Source organism: Protopterus annectens, chromosome 5.part0, assembly GCF_019279795.1.
Source record: "Protopterus annectens isolate FY-2018-M chromosome 5.part0, PAN1.0, whole genome shotgun sequence".
Lineage (NCBI taxonomy): Eukaryota > Metazoa > Chordata > Ceratodontiformes > Protopteridae > Protopterus > Protopterus annectens.
In genome coordinates this window covers 1,406,248,591-1,406,269,120 of record NC_056735.1, presented here as the reverse complement: position 1 = coordinate 1,406,269,120, position 20,530 = coordinate 1,406,248,591, and the positions used below count along the sequence as shown (strand labels likewise).

The 20,530-nt window shown below is 39.7% G+C and overlaps 1 protein-coding gene across 1 annotated transcript in view; it reads left to right on the top strand.

Annotated features, from left to right (window-relative positions):
* The window catches only part of DCUN1D2 (defective in cullin neddylation 1 domain containing 2), a 596,128-nt gene that overhangs the window by 227,672 nt on the left and 347,926 nt on the right, over nt 1-20,530 (top strand). The window contains 1 exon segment of the mRNA XM_044071217.1: nt 19,017-19,189. Coding sequence (XP_043927152.1) covers nt 19,017-19,189 — 173 coding nt within the window.

Below are 20,530 nucleotides of genomic sequence, written 5' to 3'. Positions count from 1 at the left end.
TGAGAAAACTTGTGCCTGACCAAAAACACAAGCATAAAACTGAAAAAGCTCGTAGATTCCTAAATCTTCAATTCCTAAGTCTGAGTGGTAATGATGGGTCTTGCACAATGAGAAAAAAATACCAAATAAGCCAACGTATGGAGCACATGTGACGGGCGTTGGATCAGGGTTTTTCATTTTACAGATATTAGACAGGCTAAAAGAATAAAATAAGCTAGAAATGGAGTTTCATTTATGCATACATTTTTGAAAGCAGAAACAAAGAATCTTTCACTGAATGTTGACCTTGCTGAAATAAGTTTGTCAAGGGAAGATTGCAGAGAGTACTTGTCATGTTCTTTTCTCAAGGAAAGAATCAAGAGATAAGCTAAAAACAAGACGTAGCCTAAGGATCAAGGATTGGGGGTGGATATAGTCAATAGAGGAAAATTACTGAAAAAGAGAGTATAATATGCTGTGTTCAGGATAGCAGGGCAGATAAGGTTCGTAAGTTCATTCGACCTGTTACTTCAAAGATGATGTCTAACACTCGAGCATGAGTACAGAAAACAAGTCATCTAGAGGCTATGTCAGTTTGTTGTTTAGGACAGTCAGAAGGATGCACAGCAACTTGACTTGTTTATAAGAACTGTTAATGGAGACAGTATTCAGATATTGTGAACATGCTATAAAACATTATTAAATGAACTACAGTGTTTGTAAAATTCATGCTAAATAGTGCACAAGACTTGGTTCATAAGGGTAGAGACTGACACCTATGAAGCACAAGCTTGGGTAATTAAGACTTTTGTTTCTCAATCTCATGGCATACAGCGTTTCCTGTCAACTACGGTAAAGTACCTTCATATCTAATCTTACAACAGGGAAAAGTCAAAATTCCAGCAGTGATATTGATGAACTCGACAACACTTGTTGAGGCTTCTGTAATTCATGTCGAGCACGTTTTCCCTTTGCTTCTGCATTAACCTTTTCCACATCTTCTGAGAAGGCTTCTTATCTTCATTCAGATCATTTTATAAGTTTTTGTCTTTGATGTTTAAATATTTAAGAGGAAAGACCATTTCAGTAAACCAAATGCTTGTTCCTTAGATACCAGGAACCCGGGTGTCAGTACCACTGATGCTTTTCCATTGGCTGTTGTGTATACCAGTGTCAGAGGCTCAGATGCTAGTCCTGCTAATGCTACTGCAAATGTAATTTCACTCGTTATAGTTTCAGCAGCTGTCTGCCTTTGTACTGACCGATCAGGCATCAGTGTACCAGATGTTGGTTTTACAATCCGTGATACTGGTGCCTGTTGACCACATACCTGCTCTACAGATGTTAGTTGCTCTAAATTTTTCACTGCCACAGATGTTGGAAATATAGACAGTTTTTTCCTGAAATACCAACACATCTAATATATTTTATGTCTCTTGCATCACTCAGACTGTGGCACTGTTTTCTACTAGTGAGCCTTATTTCTTGAGATCCCAGCCAAGTGTCTGTATTTTGACATAATGGAGCTCCGTTGTGATATAACTACTGTTTTCTTCATTAGGTTCACCCTTTAATTTCCTCATCCTCAGTGTTTACAGGCTCCTGAGAAATGTACAGTTTCTTCAGAATCTAAGTAGTCAGAAGACAAAATTAAACTTCTAGAAACAGATCTAGATCCTGTCATAGAGGAGCTGGATGAGGAGGAAAGTGCCAGTTCTCTTTCTTAGTGATGACCTAAAATTTGTAAAGACCTTGTGCATTAATGCAGGAGAAGGGATAGCTAACCTTCAGAAGCTAAGCCAGCTTTTTCTTGCAGACATATGTCCAAAGACTGTTATAGCATGTGGAGCATTCCAGCTGGGTAGTTTCTCCATTAGTAAATATTGGAACCATACAAGTACTGTATCCCCCATACAAAGGAAGGTCACTCCTATTTTCCAACTGACTGAAGAGTATTCCTCGTTATTGATACTCTTAAACCAGACATTACTATCTTATTAGCCAAAATGTGGAGAAAGCCAGGTCCTCGTGCTCCAGTCACTCCCTCTGGCAGGGAGATCAGAGCTAAGGACCAATTTAGGAGGTATTTGTTCACAGCCTTTACTGTCGTTGAGAAGGATGAACTACCTAACACACATTCTGTATTTTCATTATGACTTATTGGATGAAGTCCAGCATGCTGTAGATAAACATCCTGATAATGAAAGGTGCCTACATCCGTGTCTATTGCAGTGGCAGTCTGATGCTTTGTTGGGTATATAGTGCCACTGATGCAACTGTTAATGCAGCAGGGTCCAGTATAGCCATATAATAGCATTTGTAGCTGTATCTTACAAAATATACTAAAGACAAAAGGTAATCTGCTTAGTTTCCCTATTCAAAATCCTCTTGCTGTTTGGTTCTGAAATTGGTGGTCATCTAAAGAGTATGAATGAGAAGGGAGCCATCTCTTTCATCTGCTAGAATTTGGTTTCATCCTTCACAGTGTTCCTTTTATAGAATGCATAGAAACTAGAAGGGCCATAGTTTCCCTGCAGCCTGCATCCACAGTAGCAGGATGTAGACAGATCCTTATAGACCTGCACAACTGAGGTTCATTAAGGTGGGTTGGCCTAGAAGGACTTGTCCTCTTCATTTCCAGGACAGCTGTGGAATGCCTCAGAGTAAGCCACAGTAGTCCTGTATCATTTTTCAACTATTTTGTAAGTGTTCAGAGTGCGAGTCTTTCTCCTCTCTGCAGTTTGGCCTACCAATTCCAAGAGGGCAAGGAAAGGGTGTATAAAAAGGGGATGCCTATTGCCCTTCTTTTCCTCATCCATTCCCTCTTATTTGCTTTGACAGTTATACTACCATGGCAAAAAATAAGGAAGGACAAAAGAGCAACAAAAGATCCGACCAAACTTGCAAGAAATCTGATATGACTCTAGACTATTTTTGATTCCAAAAAAGGAACTTTAGTCCCATTCTAGATTTTTAGTTGCAAAATTTAGTGGTCCACACACGTTTGTCATAAAGGATCCAGCTCTGATAGTCACCCTTCAGTCAGTCCAGAATAAAGTAGTTGTACACTTTGGACCTTCAAGATGCATGCTTCCACATAAAGATAGCAAAATAATCAATGAGTTACCTTCACTTTCTGAAGATATGACCGTTATTACTAATTGAGATTTTGGACACGATTTCTAGAGTATTCATCAAATGTTCAATAGCAGTAGTAGCGATACTAGTAGTGGTGGTAGTAGTAGCAGTAGTGGCAGTGGCAGCAACAGCTTTTTTCAAACTGAGGCACCATAGTCTTCCATTTGGTGATGGCTGTGACAAGGGGCACTCTTGTCATGCAGCATGTTTTACACATTTTATTATTTAGGGGTTGCAGCAAGCTTTGCAAAGTTTCCACTTTCATTGTTTCAGGTGTTGATTCTTAGGTTGTTCCCTAGATACCAAGACTTGAGTATTTGTACCAGTCAGTAAAGACCGGTGTATTCTGTGAGCAGTTCATCCACTGTCAGTCACTTCCTATAGCCATAATTTGTCTCAGCGCCTGGATATGATAGTATCAGCTGTTGTTATGGTACCTCATGCTTAGTATTACAAGAAGTGAGAGAAGTCCACAAGACTGTCTTGATGCAGTGATCTGATTAGAAAGAACCTCTGGATGCTACATTAAAGCTTTTGAAGGTCTGCAAGATACATGAAGCATACTGGTTTATTTCAACTCACCTATTGAGTGGAAGACCATTTACTCTAGAAACTTTGGTGGTCACTGTGATGCCAGTGCACTGGCCCAGTAATCAAGGAGCCTCAATCCTCACCACTAGCACAAGTGAGGGGCATGCACATTGGGAAGGATAAGAAGTACACACAGTAAAGTACAATTTCTCTTAAGAGCACACAAAGATCACAGTCAGTCTGGGGCTGGTTTCTCCCTTTCTCTCCAGATCCCCAATAAGACTCCCCACTGGCACAGCTGTAGGGTTCAGATCTCAGCCGAGTGGTCAAGCCAAAACCTCCAGTACCCTACCTGTCCAACCAGTGCTTTGTGTCCCTGCCCAAGTAACTGACACACACACACACACACACACACACACACACACACACACACACACACACTTTGAGATATGAATTATATACAAACAGACACTCCTGGGGATGGCTGGCACAGGTTCTCCAGCTATGCCCCCTCCTGCCCAGACTATAAGGTAGAAATCACTGCCACCAACCACTAATCAGCTACTATAAGGCCATTCCCAAAGGGTGACCAGTTATACTGTGTGCTACTGTAACCCAGGGCTAAGGCTGTTGGAGTGGTTTGTACAGTATCACCAAATACATGCAAGTACTCTGACAGCTTAAATTATCTCTACACAAAACAGCCACAGTTGAAAGGTTTAAAAATATTTAATAAAAACACAAGACAATACTCATCAATTCAACGCATTTCTAATAGTTCAGAGATCACAGCAAAATACTTTAAAACAATATTGTAGGATAGTCTCACATAAATATAGAAAACAGCTAGACTAATCTGGCTGTATTCCTATCTGTCTCTAACAGAAACTATGTTCTAAATTCTACTTACAAAGCGAAGTGCTGGTGAGTTGTTGTCAGCTCTGAAGACAAATACAAAATGCTAAATCCTTCTCTCTGAGAAGGTCTTAAATTGATAATACACATTACTGCTGAGTCATTTTAGATTACATCATTCTTGACACTTCTACTTAAGTTTCCCAGGCTCACAGAATTTAAAAATTTAGCATTTTGTTTTCTAATCTGCACCTGCCAGGAAGCCACAGCAATAAAAGTCACTTGTTAAACCTAGTAATTATCTCTGTCTTAAAACAATAGAAATAATTTCCTAGCCCAGACATCTAGTCTCCTAGCTTGAGATCAAACAGTCATATAAAATGCTTTACTCATCCGCTTTCTTTCCAGCTCCGTGCACTATAGTTACATTTTTGTAGCACAGGACATAACACAGTTTCCTTACATTTGTTACATAAGCCTGCGGATCATATTAATATTTACATTGACATAGAATTATTTATAAAATTCTGTCTGGCTAGGCTGGCAGCCCCTCAGTTTTTCAGTCACATCCACAACAGATGCATGCACACTTTTGGAATGGAGGGTGCACTGTGAGGGAAAGACTGGTCAGGGTGTTTGATCTGACAAGGAGTTTTGGTTACTCATCGGTTTCTTAAAGGTGGGTATACTGTTCCTCTATCTACTAGTTTGCCAGACGTTTCTTTGCCATTGTTGTATTGCCATCAGTAGGTCAACAATCAAGGGGGGAGCTCACACCTACATTTAGTGTAGTGAAATTATGATACCATGAGAGTGCACTTTCAATGATGTAATTTCCCAGTGGACATCAGGTGCTTAGCAGACAGCCTGAGGCTCGGTTTACTAACACTCTGTGAATAGACATTGAAACAGTTCCTGACCAAGAACATTCTGTGGTCATCCATTTTGTGACCTGCTTGCATTTCCAACAAATTTAAAGTGTCGCAAGTATTTTTCACTGATTCTGCATCTAGTGGCAGAGCTTTTCTTTAGATGTTCTGTGCACTTTTCAACAGCCCTACAGAGATTCGTTTTCCAACGTTACTGCCCTTTCTCCTAGACACACTCTTCTAACCATCTTCACATTGTAGAGTTTTAATAACCACCACCATCATCATCCACTGGACCATCTCCATGTTCACAATTCAATGTCATGGCTATTTCAGATCTACTGGTATCAAGATTTAAATTATTTTTGGACAAGGTAGATTCTATCCTTTCATCTTCAGGGAGGCCATCTACATCAAAAAATTAAACAAGAACAAATGGAAGACTTTTCATTTTGGACTTTTGCACAAAATGTAGGTATTTTTTAACCTTCTTGCTACCATCACCACAAATCCTTGGGTATCTCAGCTTTTTTAAATTTCATTTATTTTATTTTACTGATTTATTTTTTTATTTGTTTTTAACTAGGTAAGTGGATTGTCATTGAAACCTTTTCAGCAACAACTCATGCATACTGCACAGAACTACATGAAAGTCGCATAATTGTATAAGACAAAATTAAATACAAGTCACATTTTCATTTTATGGTAAAGAGTTTACAGTAATACATACAACTGAAATTACTCAAGTCTTGGCAAAGAATACTTAGTTATTTTCAAATTACCAGTTTGCTCAGAGTTCTTCACTACAACACTCATATACATGATAAATTTCCACAGAGGTGTAATCTTTTGTACATTCAGAGTATACAGTTTGCATAGTGAGTCAGCATAAGTATGTGGGAGAAACCTTTGATGCAGGCCTTAGTTATTCCCTCATTAAAGTTCACTTACCTGTCATTTGTAACTTTCATAGGGTTATCAGATACCTGCGAACCCAAAGGAGGACACCGAATGTTATAAAGGAGGACAAAGCCATGTGTAATTACATTAAGCTGGTAATTTGCTTCAAGGACAAAATAAACAATTTATTACGGAACAGATTGGTGGAGAAAAATATCCAATTCACCACTGAATAGTTTTATGGAAAATATAACAAATCCACTACTGAACAAGTTCAGATCTTTAAAATACTCAAGCGTTAAGGCATGTTGCTTTCTTTTTCATGTAATGGTACTGCTAGAAGTTTACTGCTCATAAATACAGAAGCTTAATAACAAATAACAAAGTACATGCAAATCCCCACAGTATATTGCAGCCATAGGCTGTCACATCCTTGTCTTTCTAATTTAAACCAAAATGCTCCTTGCTCATGCCCTGAAATATAGCAATTAAAATAAAAGGACTCCGTAAACCTAAAACTGACTTTCAGTTAATAAACCATCTTCTGTTCTACAGCAATAATGATGCTGATCTAAGATATAGTATGACTTTGCAGTGCTTTCTGAACTTGTTGACAACGACATCATGTAACCATGGCAGGGACACCTACAACTGGATTGTGTGTTACAATAAAAACTTTAAAAACAACTAATTTGACAGGTCACAAAAGGAATCATCAAAATTAAAAGTTACAGTAAAACTGTGTGTTTTCATATTTCTCAGACGAGGTGACTTTTTGCAGCAGTTCATCGTTCTTGGAAACATAGGCGTGGAGCTCCAGACAAGAAACGTTCTTAAAATTTCACTTTGTAAGAAGAATTCCTGTGACAGAGTCAACAGACTGTCTATTTCTTTCTTTTGTCTACTGTGCGTTGATGAAGGAAAAATGCTCTTTCAGTGTTGGCATTGTGCCCAGGAATGCAAAAGAAAAAATTCACAGATTTTAAGCAGCTCTGAATAAGTGGCTTCATTTGCACAACTTTGAAAGTATGAACATCACTGTTCATGAAGGAGACTGTCAAAAAACTTGAGATCTTTCTGTCCTATGAATGATTTCAGTTTGCAGTACTGGTCAAACAACTGTACATCGTCTGGAACAGTACACTTTTTGCTCATATACTGTACGCATGGCAACAGATCATCAAACTGTCTTTCACTTTGTTTAAATACAGTCAAGGAAAGCACTGAAAATTATTGAAGTGTGTCATCCACTTTTCCATATCAATCCACCCTTGGTACATGGACTTGAACTACTGTCATGAATGTTTTGCATTCTTCATCTTGGCCATCTTCACTCAGTTTTTTCAGAAATTCTCTTACTTTCAGAGTGACAAAAGTTTTACTCTGCTTAGCAGAGTTTGCTTTGTCGACTGAAGGATGCGACAGACCTCCAATGCCGATGTTTCTTCCTTTCCAGTAGCTGCAGTTTTTTGCTGTAAATACTGACATTAGCGAATGCAAAAACCACACATATACTTTTGAAAAACTATTCTTGAAAAAATTCTTTATCAGCACTGGTGGCTGTTTTATGTTCTGAAAGTATGCTTTCAGCGCAGGGAATAATTGCAAAAGCCTCTCAATTGCTGGAAATAGGTTGAGCCATCTGGTTTTGCTGTGGTATAGCAACTACTAATGGTTAATGATCAACAAATTCACAGAAATCTTTGAGTCCCCGTGCAAACACTATACACAGAAAATTAGTTGAACAACTTCAGCACAATTGCTTCAACATCAGCTGCCGTTAAAGCTGCACCATGTCTAATACAGTTGTGAAGAACATGGGCTGGATGGCCAAGGCCCACCAATGGCTTTTTAAGGCTTGTTTTCAACTGTGAAAAAACATTCTTACATTCTTTCCTGTTGATGCCCCAAAGTTCATGTTTGCATTGTCTCCTGCAAATGCAAAACATTTTGACGACAGACTGTATTTCTCAACTGTTTCCAGCAGGTAATTGCATAGCGTTTCAGACACTTTGTTTGGCATGCTGTCCAGTGCAAGTAATCTAGTCTTGAGTTCCACCAGCTTTCCAGGTAAAATACTGAATGATTATTGGGAATAATTTCTCTACACCATGGTTGCTGACATCTGTTGCAGTTTCAAATTAGTTAATGCCATTTAATGACTTTACTACTTCCATAACTGTGTGAGGACCAATGACATTAATAATTGCCTCCGTTTTTGTTCTGGCACTTTGGTGACTCCGAAACTGCTAAAAATATTACAACAAACAGCCTATACATTTGACCAGCAGTGCAATCGATAGATTTATATGACTGATGATGAGCGACAGTGTGAAACGCTAATGTTGCTTCGGCAGCACGTGTCTTCAAAGATTCTGCCAAATGCTTCGGATTAAAAAAATTATGTGATTTTTGAAGACGAAGCAGACATCTTTACCATGTTTCTGTGTTTTTTTGCTGTGACATGTCATTCTAAATCAGTGGTACTCTTGTTTGCAACGGATACGTAAGAATCACAAACCAAACACTTTGCTTTGTTTTTGGTGCATCCTTCACCAAAGCATGGATACTTTGTTTTCATGTGGTCCGAGAATTTGGATTTCCTCTTGTTAGTGTTACTGCTGGATGACATTTTTAGGTAAAAGACTTCAATAAAAAGATACGACAGGACTATTACAGAAGTATAAAATGTTACACACACAGTCTCTGACCCTGTCTGGAAACTGAGCAACGAAGGAGATTTAATGCAATATTTTCTCCCAGCCAATCAAAACTGTGCTTTTCAATGTACGTTTATAAGGCTTTAGTCATATTTCTTGTGCTAAGAGGTTGAAAACTGTGGTCAACATCCTGGCAAACAAATGCTAATAAATTATAACAGAAACCTTTAAACAATATAAATTAGAACTTGTATATAAATTATATTTACTCTATCTTCCAGTTCTAGTTAAGCTACTAAATACTGTAGAAAAAGTTTTAAAAAATTAAGCAGTGGTCCATGACGAAGGTTATATTGAGTTCTCCCCATGTCTGGCCATTACACCTGGTTATTTGGGCTACATTGTCCTGACCAAACCTTTGCATAGTTAAGTAAATCTCATCACAATCCACACCCCTTCCATAATGGCCTGACACTTGTAGAATGCTTTCTAAGCAACACTATGGCTGTGTTTCTAGCTTTCATTACAGGGTTTATTCAAGCTTCCTTCTAGAAAGGATGTGCTTCCTTTTGTGCACTGGCTTACAACACCATCATGCACCACATATCTTATCTATTTAAGGATGTATCTCACTGTAGTGCTCAAAATTATTTATTTTAGAGAGACTGTAAGGTCCATTATAACATTTTATGTTAGTTGCATTAATAAAATCTTCCACAAATACATGCAGTAATTTATACTGTAGTATGACTTTATAAACTATGCTCAGTGAGATCATTCATGGCTACCAACCCCCGTTTTTCCAAAATTGGAACAATGCTTCATTGCATCTCAAAATATGGAGCAAAACACAACATGTGAAACAACTGCTAAAATCTTTAGCTAGGAGGCTTGCAGTATATAATACATCTCAATTATACCTAATTACGAGGAACTTTCCTCATTTTTAGTCTTAAAATCTCTGACTTGAAGACCTGGGCTCTTAGAGTAAGTTATACAATAATAAATAGCAGGATTTGAAATGATGTTTTTAATAGAATTTATTTAAAGGAAGACTGAAAACAATTTAAATGAGTGGAAGAGTACTTACAAAACCATGAGAATCTAACTGCAGACTTTAATACGAACAACTACAGCAGTACAACATGGATACAACTTTAGTAGTATAAAACGAGCAGAAACCTGTCAGCAGCAATGCTGAAATTTACATGAAATGAAAAGCAAATATTTACAAGCAGTTATTTGCAACACAACCTCTGGCAGATTTGCTCCAAGTAAAAGAAAGACTTTCGGCTTTTCCTGGTTAGGGGTCGCCACAGCAGAACTCCAGTCCACTCATGCTTGGCAGTGGATTTTTATGGTGCCGAGTTGCCAGCCCGATGCCCAACCTTCAAAGAAGTCACGGCCATTCACGCTCACACCTACCTGCATGTCTTTAACGTCCCTCGACCGCGGGGAGGACATGCAGACTCCACACAGAAGGCGCTCCAGCCGAGAATCGAACGGAAGAACCTCTTGCTATGATGCGACAACGCTAACTGCTGCACCACTGCAGATTTGCTCCAAATAGAAACTGAAATTATTTACAGCACATGTGATGGTAGGCTTCTGTTAAACAGAGGTGGGACACAGCTATAGTATAAAGTACATTAAAAGAACACTTTTACAAAAAAGCAGGCCAGGATGCTAAGCCCAGGTAAAATATGCTTTGCAGTATGTAGTATAAACCTTGCACTTCAACAATGCATAGTATTTACCTGATTCACACTTGTGGTAGCCACCCTTTGGTGTAGCATCTCTCTCAGGTAATCAATGCAGAATGTGCAAAAAAAAAAAAAAAAAGACAACATTTATATTACTGTATTGCTTTCATATATACATTAGCCAAAGGTCAGCACTTGTACTCACCCCATCTCACTACACTCAAATGCACAGCAGTCTTGCAGAAGCAGAATTATAACAGTAAATAGTAGGACCACTGATTTCACTTACAAACAGCCCCCCCTGTACCCATTGCCTGCCTAAAGTAGGTGATCTGGTCTTGCCAGCTTCAGTAACGTTTTCATTAATGTATTGAATTAATGCATGCAAATAGAGTTTGCATTCTATCTTGTTTCATGCAAATACACATTAGTCCTGCAAAGTCAGAATTATTACACCAAAGATACACTGACAAACATTTCATCCAGAAATAGCCTTCATATCAATTGCCAACCTAAAGTATCTGCTTTGAGCCTGCCAGGATTAAAACAAAAATAGCAATGATTCCATTAATTTAGTCTGTTGTACAGAAACAGTAGTTACAGGCTTGTATGACAGCTGACTTTAGCCAAATACACATTAATGATGCAAAGCCACAGTTACAACAGTCAACTGGCTAAGTTTCTGGTGTCATTCTAAGGGGATCCAGTATCTTTCTGCCTGCGATGACATGCTTGACAGACCTCGATGCTTTGCCAGAGATGGCCTGCATCTGTCACCCCTGCACATCCGGATACTGGCCAAGGCGTTTGCCACCCCTATAGTGCCTTTTTTAGGCGGTGTTCCAAAAGACCAAATTACCACTGTAATAGCTAAAAACAAATGCAGTTTGAGTCATGCTGCTCAATGCTAGAAGTCTACATCTCAGAATGCACTCGCTCATAGAGCTCCTTAAAATGGAGAACATCAACATTTGTGCTGTAACAAGAGACCTGGTTCAAGGCAACAGAGCACCCCTACACTACCAGGCTATAACTCTTTCCACACCTTTCGGCCCCAGAACTTGGACCGAAGCTCCAAAAGTGGTGGTGTTTCCATATTCAAAAAGGATGTGCACACCTCCAGACTGGTACCCCAACATAATGCATCAGAGATACTTCAGGTGCAGCTAACAGTGGGTAAGAGAATGATCCAGGTCTTAGCCTGCTATAGGTCTCCAACCATGTCCCAAGACTCGCACTCCACGTTCCTAAGCACCCTGGAGAATATTAGGCGACTTCAACTACCCCTCCATTAACTGGGAGAACTACTCCTGTACCAATACCAACGTTTCCTGGAGTTCATTAATTTCAGTGCCCTGGACCAGCTCGTTCTTACTCCCACTAGAGGTAGCAACATCCTTGACTTGGTCATTATTAACATGGCTGACCGTAGCTCCTCCCTGGTTAGATCTGAACATAAACTAATCACCTTGGAAATCCACATCCCCCCACTCCCCCCCAAAGGTGACCACCATGAAAAACTTCCCCAAAGCTAACTTGGGCTCCTAAAAACAGAAGTGGCTAACTTCACGGCACCCATGCAAATGGAGAATAGTTGCATGACCGCCGAAGCATACAACAATGCACAGTATGAGCACATACACAATTGCATGGATCTCGCCATACCCAATAGAACCAAGTCACTCTCTTCCAAAAAAAGGAAGCCAATCTGGTGGTCCCCTGCCATAAACAAACTGTACAACAGAAGGAGGAAACTGATGTGGAATAAGGTGAAGTCCCAAGACTGGAAAAACTCCCTTATCAGCCTCAACAAAAAGTTGAGATTCCTCATCAAATCCTCTAAAGCTAGCTATGAAAACAGAATTGCAGCAGATAGTAAAGACAACCACAAGACCTTCTATAGTTATGTAAATATTCTCGATGGTAATACCCAGATTTGCTCTGAGCTATTGAACAATGGTAACCTCCTGTACTGAGCCAACAGATATTGCCAATATACTGGCTGACAGATTCAGTGCCAACTTTACCCCCTTCCCCCAAAGGACCAGTCACAATACGGGGAGATTGCCAGGCACACAGTATTACTGCTGCACAGGTTAAACCAGCACTGTCCAAGGCCAAGTATATAGCTTCTTTTGGATCTGACAATATCTGTGGCTGTATTCTACATGAACTACAGAGTGAACTGGCACCTCACGTATGTGCCCTGTTCAATCACAGCCTCACCTCAGGCTTTGTCCCTACCGAATGGCGCACTGCGACATTCATCCCTCTCCACAAAGGAGGAGTGACTGTAGACCCTGGAAACTATCACCTCATTCGCGTTATGAGTCTGATATGCAAAGCTATGGAATGCATCATCATGGACCTAATAAACAAGGAAATAGGGAATCTCCAAACTCTGGATCCCACACAGTTTGGTTTTGTGAAGGGTAGCTCAGGCCTGTTCAACTTGCTGAACTTCTTTGAGTCAGTCACCAGAGCTGTAGATGAAGGCAAGGTGGTTCATACAGCCTACCTTGATCTGGCCAAGGCCTTTGATACCGTTCCCTACTCAGGAATCATAGAAAAACTCACTAAGCTAGGCATCAATCCCTATATCACTAGGTGGGTTGCAAACTTGCTCACAGATAGAACCCACAGTGTGAAAGTAGCCGACTCCGAATCAGACTGCTGACTAGTCACAAGTGGAGTCCCACAGGGTTCGGTCCTGGGTCCTCTCCTGTTTGGTATCTGTTTCTCTGAAGTCCAGGCCAACACAAAGGGACTCTGGCTGACAAAGTTCGCAGATGATTGCAAGTTGGGAGCTATTAACTCCCCAAGTGATGTTGACATCCTACAGAATGGCTTCACTAAGCCCAACGACCAGTGTCAAAACCATAGCCTTAAGCTCAGTGCCAAAAAATGTCGTCATCCCCTTTGGGAAAAACCCGGTTCCCATGAATTGCCACATTGATGGTAGTCCACTGAACACAGAAGGCGTTCTAAGAGATCTGGTAACACAGGTTGACAGCAACCTCTCTTTTGATCACCACACTGCCACTGTGCTCATAAAGTCCTTCTATGTGGCACATCTCATTACTAAGGGTTTTGCATCCTGGAAGAAAGATGTCATTGTCTCCCTCTACTCTTCCCTCATTAGGCCAGTCATGGAGTACAATGCCCCATTTGGCATGTACCTCACTAGACGCCTGCAGCAACTGGAGAGGCCGCAAAAGTACCTCACAAAGAGGATCCTAGGCCTTAAACACTTGTCCTGTATGGACAGACTCAAAAAAAAAAGTCCAACTATTCTCTGTCTCATATCACCTACTTAGAGGTGATCTCTGCTTGACTTACAAAGCCATGTCTGACCCAGCTCTGCTAGTAATGCTACATCTAAAGAAATCCCAATCCCTCTGCACCACACATTCCAGGGACTTCAACCTCATTACCAAAATCAACAGAACATACTGGAGGGACAGGTTCATAACCCATAGACTGTCCATGCTATGGAATAGGCTTCCCATAAATGTCAAGCAGAGCACCTCGCTGACCTTGTTCAAGAGAAATCTTGATGAGTTGATGGGAAATAGAAAATTCACCCCGGGGATAACTCCAGTGGCTCTACTCGACTTTCACAAATACTCCCATTACCTAACTATAGTAGCTGCTTTTCACCCGGTCATGATTAAAGTAGAAATAATAGTAACAGTTGGCTTACATACTTGCATTACTTTCATTTTGTTGAGAGAAACATTAGTCACAGCTTGTGTCTGCCAGCCAAATACACATTTCATTTTTCTTTTGTTTACCCGGGTTTCTGCAACAACTGGCTTTAGTCGGGGGTTGGGGTTGGGGGCTTTTCAGCATAGGTCCAGGGAGAAGAGCACAAATGTATTAAAAACATTTTAACAAACATTCAGTATATACATGAACAGATACGAAATAACATAAATTAAGAATAACTCAAATTTGCTAATTATTTTACAGTCATCTTAAAGTACAGACAGCAAAGTATTACAGTTTTGCAAAGCTGGAATTACAACAGTAAACAGTGGAGCCAATTGTTTCTTTCACACACAGCTCCAATCTCCACTGCCTACCCCACCCAGAGTATCTGATTTGATATTGCAATATTAAAAACAAAAACAACAACAAAAAGATGACACTGTCATCGAGGTAAGTATTCTTTTTTTCACATAATACTATGAGATCGGAGTTTGTGGTGGATCTTACTTCACTCAAATGCACATTACTCTTGCAAAGCAAGCCAAAACTGCAGTCATTCCATTCGCATGTAGGCATTGCTCCCTTCCCAAATGCCTACCCAGAGAATCTGCTTTGAGCCTACAAGGTTTAAACTAATGAAAGTAAGACCACATTTACATTACTGTACTTTCACATCACATAGCCAGGAACAACTTGCAAGTGATCTTACTTCAGTTCACCTATACACACTTTACTCATGCAAGAGTAGAGTTTGTTTCAACAAAACATGGACAAACAATTCTAATGTATCTTGACTAACCCTGCAAAAAGCTATTAAGTTGAAAAAAAGCATATCCTCTACAAACAGCCACCCACACACTGCATAGTTAGTATCTTTTTGACACCTGCGAGGATATTATATGTAAAAAAACAAAAAAACAAAAGAAAGTCTTGAACAACCCCCAAAATCCACAGACCACTAGCATCTGATTGACCATGCCAGTGTATTTTGTTAAAAAAAGAAAGTCGTAAACAGTCCCCAAAACACATTGCCACCCTATATCTGGTTAATCCTGCCAGGATATATTCAAAAAAGAAAGCATAACTCTCAACTGTACAGATTCTTGTCTTATTTTAGGTCTGTTTCTCATAAAATTGTGGTTTTCTGGCAAACCACTGTCAAATCATTAAAGATTAAAGTCAGAAAATAATGTCAGGCATTTGAGATTTAGATTTCATAGCCTTCAGAAAATTTATGTTAATGCAAGAGCTGTTGTTATATCACCTTTTTAAGTTTGCAAGAGCAATATTTAACAATTGTCCCTACTTTTGGGCCTTTGTCGCGCCATTATTTATGGCTTTGTCCAGATTTCTTGCTCTAAGAGAAGTGTGAAAGAAAGTAATCAACAACTCGAAAAAACAGACAGACCACAGGAATCTGCTTGACCCTGCCAGTTTATTAAAAAAAGAAAATCAACAGTCCCCAAAACACATTGCTTCTCTAGTATCTGCTTAACCATGACAGGTTATAATACATATAAAAAAAAAAGTAATCGGCCCTTAAACACACATAGTATTAGTATCTGGGTGACCCTGCCAGGAAAAAAAAAGTACTTACCTTGAACACTAATACGAAGGTCAACCCCTTTTTCTCCACTGTCTGGCTGTCTCCCTCGCAACTAAAGTGGGAAGAGAACCAGGACTAATCAGCAGCTATGTCACTTATACAGGTTACGTGACAGACTGCTGAATTCGCAGTTCCGTCAGGTTTCTGTTTCTTGCGGTTAAACTACTTCTGGGCATGTGCATAGATGCCTTTGGTCTTCTCAATCCGGACTGTTTGTAAAACAGCCCAGAAAGGAAAGAAAAATATTTTTTTTGTTATTATGGAAGTGGAACTTCAGCATGCTTGCATGCTGTCCTGAGTTCTGTGTAGAAACACATTGCTTTACTTTACACAATAGTAGCAGTTCGAACTGTTTTCTTTTATTTATTTTTTTGTGTGTGGAGAAAGTTGGGGGGAGGGGGGCTGCAGCCTTGCAGTCCTATGCCACAAGCCACCATTGATGTGTGGTATCTGTGGGATTGAAGAAAGCCAGACATTTTTGCCTTTTTAGGCAATGCCTGCCAGACGGAGGACACAGTGCTGAAAAGGAGGATATTACCTCCTTTTGCCGGATGTCTGGTAACCCTAAACTTTCATTCTGATTAGGAGTCCATATCTGTGGTGTATCTTGGTGTCAAATGCCTTCCAGGTCTCATATGTACATTTTTTTTTTTTAGGCCTTCATTAGGGATCATTTCTTCCTGATGGAACAGTTGCTTTGTGTTGCAGAAATTACCTGCCGTACTTCCATTTGAACTAATTGTTTTGGTAGAGTTGATATTTTTTTCTTTTTTTTTTTTTTTAATCCTGCATTTATTTTGGTGGCAGTTATCTTCGATTAAAATAATTTGAGTCACAAGTATTTTCTGTTTATAAGGATGGAGTTTTTGTATAGGCTAACCACTTATTCATGCTTAAGATGGCCAAAGCGGTAAGTTTGAACCAATCTGCATCATTTGCTAATTTGTTCACTCAGTACTGCAGCTAGGGTGCTTGCATGTGCACAGGCAGTTCTCATGGATTACACAAACTGAGGACATAAGGATGATCACCTTTTTATAGTCTTTACTTAGTCATGAGGACAGAGGCATAACTAGAGTGGGGCAAAGATGGTAGCTGCCCCAACTGCAAGGTGTTTGGGTGCGATCAGTTGGTATGTAGTACCAGCAATCATAAATGAATACCAATACTGCATTTGCAGTCCGACTAAAGTGCTTCAGCACTTCATGTGTGTGTTGTAATGTGTAGCAACATGTTTGCTATAGTTTTTCTTGTCCTTGAGTATGGGAGGTCCTTTAAAATTTTCCTTCAACTTAAAGTTGAGTGGGGTGCTAGATGAGGGAATGGCAAAGGGCGCCAGAATAGCTAGCAGTTTCTATACATGAGGACAGGCAAGTCACCAAACAGTGCCTTGTCTGATAGAAAACAATACAGTTGGAAAGATGTCATTTTAAGTACAGCAAGACACTGAGATGTACCCTCAAAATGCATTCTAGTAGAGCTGTTTCCATATCCATGTATGTGACAGTATTCACGTGTCTGTAGCGTGTCATCATTGAATACCTTTGCAAAACCTTTGGGGGCACTTTGATAAGGGTCCTCTTAGGGCAGCCATGCAGATGTGTAAGATGGGGACTCTGATGCTGTCCTAGTAATTCTAGCAGTCGGGGCACTATGATATCAAATGTGAGAGTTATGCATACTTGCCCTAATGCTAGATGTGCAAAGTAGTTCTCCAGCTAATCCTCTTTCCTTCTGCCATTCCATATCTTTCACTTTTCCTTGAACCAGGGAGGCAAGAATATGCACTGTATTATGGGGCTGGGGTTGGAGAAATGTTGATATACCACATAGTTGTGATACCTGAGGTGTTGGTGTCTTAGCAGTTCTAGCAGCCAGGACTCTTGTGACAAATCTAGTGTTGTGCTAAGTATCCATAACTTTTGTTTTCTGCTCTGTTACACACACAACCCTTTTCTGTATTCCTAGGAACTGTTTTGTAGCACCTGACCACTTGAAATTGTCTATTTTCGCTATTTTTAAGTGCTTAAGCTATTCCAGAAGAATGGCGTCTAACATTTTCATAATAGAGTTAGTTGCGTATATTAGACCCCAGAACCTATATTGCTTTCTTTAGTGTCTGTGTGGCATGATACTGAATTTTGTCCGCATACATGTTGCCAGTGAACCATGAAGTATAGTTAGGTCTAAGCAGGTAAAGTACAATCGCAAGTAGCCGTTAAGTCATTCAGATGTTTTTAATAAGTAGCTTGCAATAGTGCTGCAGTCTTCACTGATGTCTACTTGCTTTACTAACATTTTGTAGAATCCAAAAGATCTAATTCATTGAAAGTGGTATAGTATTATTGGAGTTGGTGCTGTATACTTTCCAGCAGTAGATTACTGGAGTTTATACTAGCATGACTTCTTGGGACTGGGACTTTAGGTGAAACATTTGCAAGTGACATGTTCTTGTATGTCTATATTAATTCTCTCACTTCCCTCATAAATCCCATTGTGCTCATTGGGGAGACAACTGAAGGAACTTATCCAGGGCTGCTTGTGAGGTATGCTAGTAGAGTTCCTGTCACAGTGCAGATGTCTTCAGTTTGCATAGAAGGGAATTTTGGGGGCATGTATTGAGCCTTTGGTTTTTGGAAATATCCATAAAACTTCACTGACATGACACGTGTTTTAGCAACACTGTACATGTTGTCTTTGTCAGTGTTAAGAACTGGGCTTGCATTTAGAAGTTAAGCTAAAGCCATTGTCCATGCATTAATGTGTTGTGTTTGCTGCATAGTAAGTCTTTCTGATGGGATTGTGGGAAGAAAACCTGTATCATGTACTCCTTGTATGTCATATTACATATTTATGTTTTTCTGTAGATCTGGTGTATTACCCCTTTCCAATGAAGTCTGTTTTGGACTTCTAAGCTGGATGCAGTTTCATTAAGAGGCTGACCATGCCATAAGCTGATCAATGGGTAGTTGAGAAAACTGCAAAAAAAGACATCTGCAAAGTTAAACTGCCTTTACTATATGATAACTTTCTAATCAAACATATTTTTATTTCCTACCTCTAGACCCACAAGATGAGAGTAAAATTGGCATAGATGGGATTCAACAGTTCTGTGACGACTTGAACCTTGACCCTGCTAGTGTCAGTGTGTTAGTAATAGCATGGAAGTTCAGGGCAGCCACTCAGTGTGAATTTAATAAAAAAGAGTTCATAGATGGCATGACAGACCTTGGGTAAGTACAGTAGGAAAACAAGTACATGTCCCGAATTAATTCAGTATTTACATCTGCTTTGTATGGTGCTCTATTTAAATGTAAATGAACCTGTATTTGTACATGTCTGTTTATAATTTTCTATTCCGATGCATTCTGTAAAAAAGTATGCCATGTTTTTTTTAACTGAATTGTTGCCCGTCTTAATTTTGTGCATTTTCAGAATGTAATGCAAAATATTTAATAAAATTTCCTCAGCTGAGATCATCTGCAAAATTTAGTTTAAACCTGTGAACATCACTGTGAATCAGTAAATTAGGGGCATGGAAGAATGTCATAGACTCTCTTCTGAGCTTAGCAAGGCTAGATTTTCCAAAAAGGAGTTCACTGTTCTAGATGCTGTCACTAAGCAAATGTTAGAAGATACAGTGGAATGCTCTGGGGCAGGTCAGTCATGGGTAGGTTGGGGGTACTCAGCCGTTGGTGGCAGATTCTGGCAACCGAGGGCATGCTTTCCATGGTGTTTGCCAGGATTCACCTCTCACAGGCCTTTCATGATCTGCAACATAGGAGGACAGGCACAAGGTCAACCCCTTTACTAGTCAAGGTGGAGCATCGTGGTAAAATGAAGATCTTGACACCTAAATTATAGCTCTAGGAACTGGGGAAGGGGAGTATAATTTAGTAAGTAATTTAAATGAATGCTTCTGAAAGTTGACTGCAGTCATCTTGGTTAATGTACAGGGTGATGAAGTTCAGTATTTAAGTGTAAAAACATTTGATCTTGAAAAAAAAAAAAAAAAAAAGTGTACTTATGATATTTTTGGTTCGGTTTTGTTTGCTAAAAGTATTTGCTCACACTCTTTTTCTAAAAGCATTAGGTCACTCATTTACATACTGCTGAACACCACTGACCAAATGCTACATCTAAAGATTCAGTGTGAAGTGTTTGGGACATTGGACTCTTCTCCTGGGCAGCCCTGCAAGTCTCTATTTTCTATACAGAAGTGAGACTTTGACATTATTTCATGCCAGTAAGCTCACAATTTGGGTCCATGAAGTAAACAAAAGATGGTAATTAGACATCTGATATGATCCAGCCTCATAAGCATGAGTATGCAACCTCAGTTAATATGTGTTGATGCAGGTAACAGGCCCTCTGCAGCCCCTGTACCATGTTCAAAAGGTGCATCTGTGAGGGTCATTGCTCAGCATCATGTTATCTGATTTGTGTTAGTGACCGGGATCTAATTCATCCCCAAGCATGCCTGGCAAGCATTGGCTTCCTCTCCTTAGTTAGGGTTAGGGAAGGCTCTTTCTTATCCTTCACTGCCTTGGTAAGAAGACTCCGTGGAATCCCCAAAAG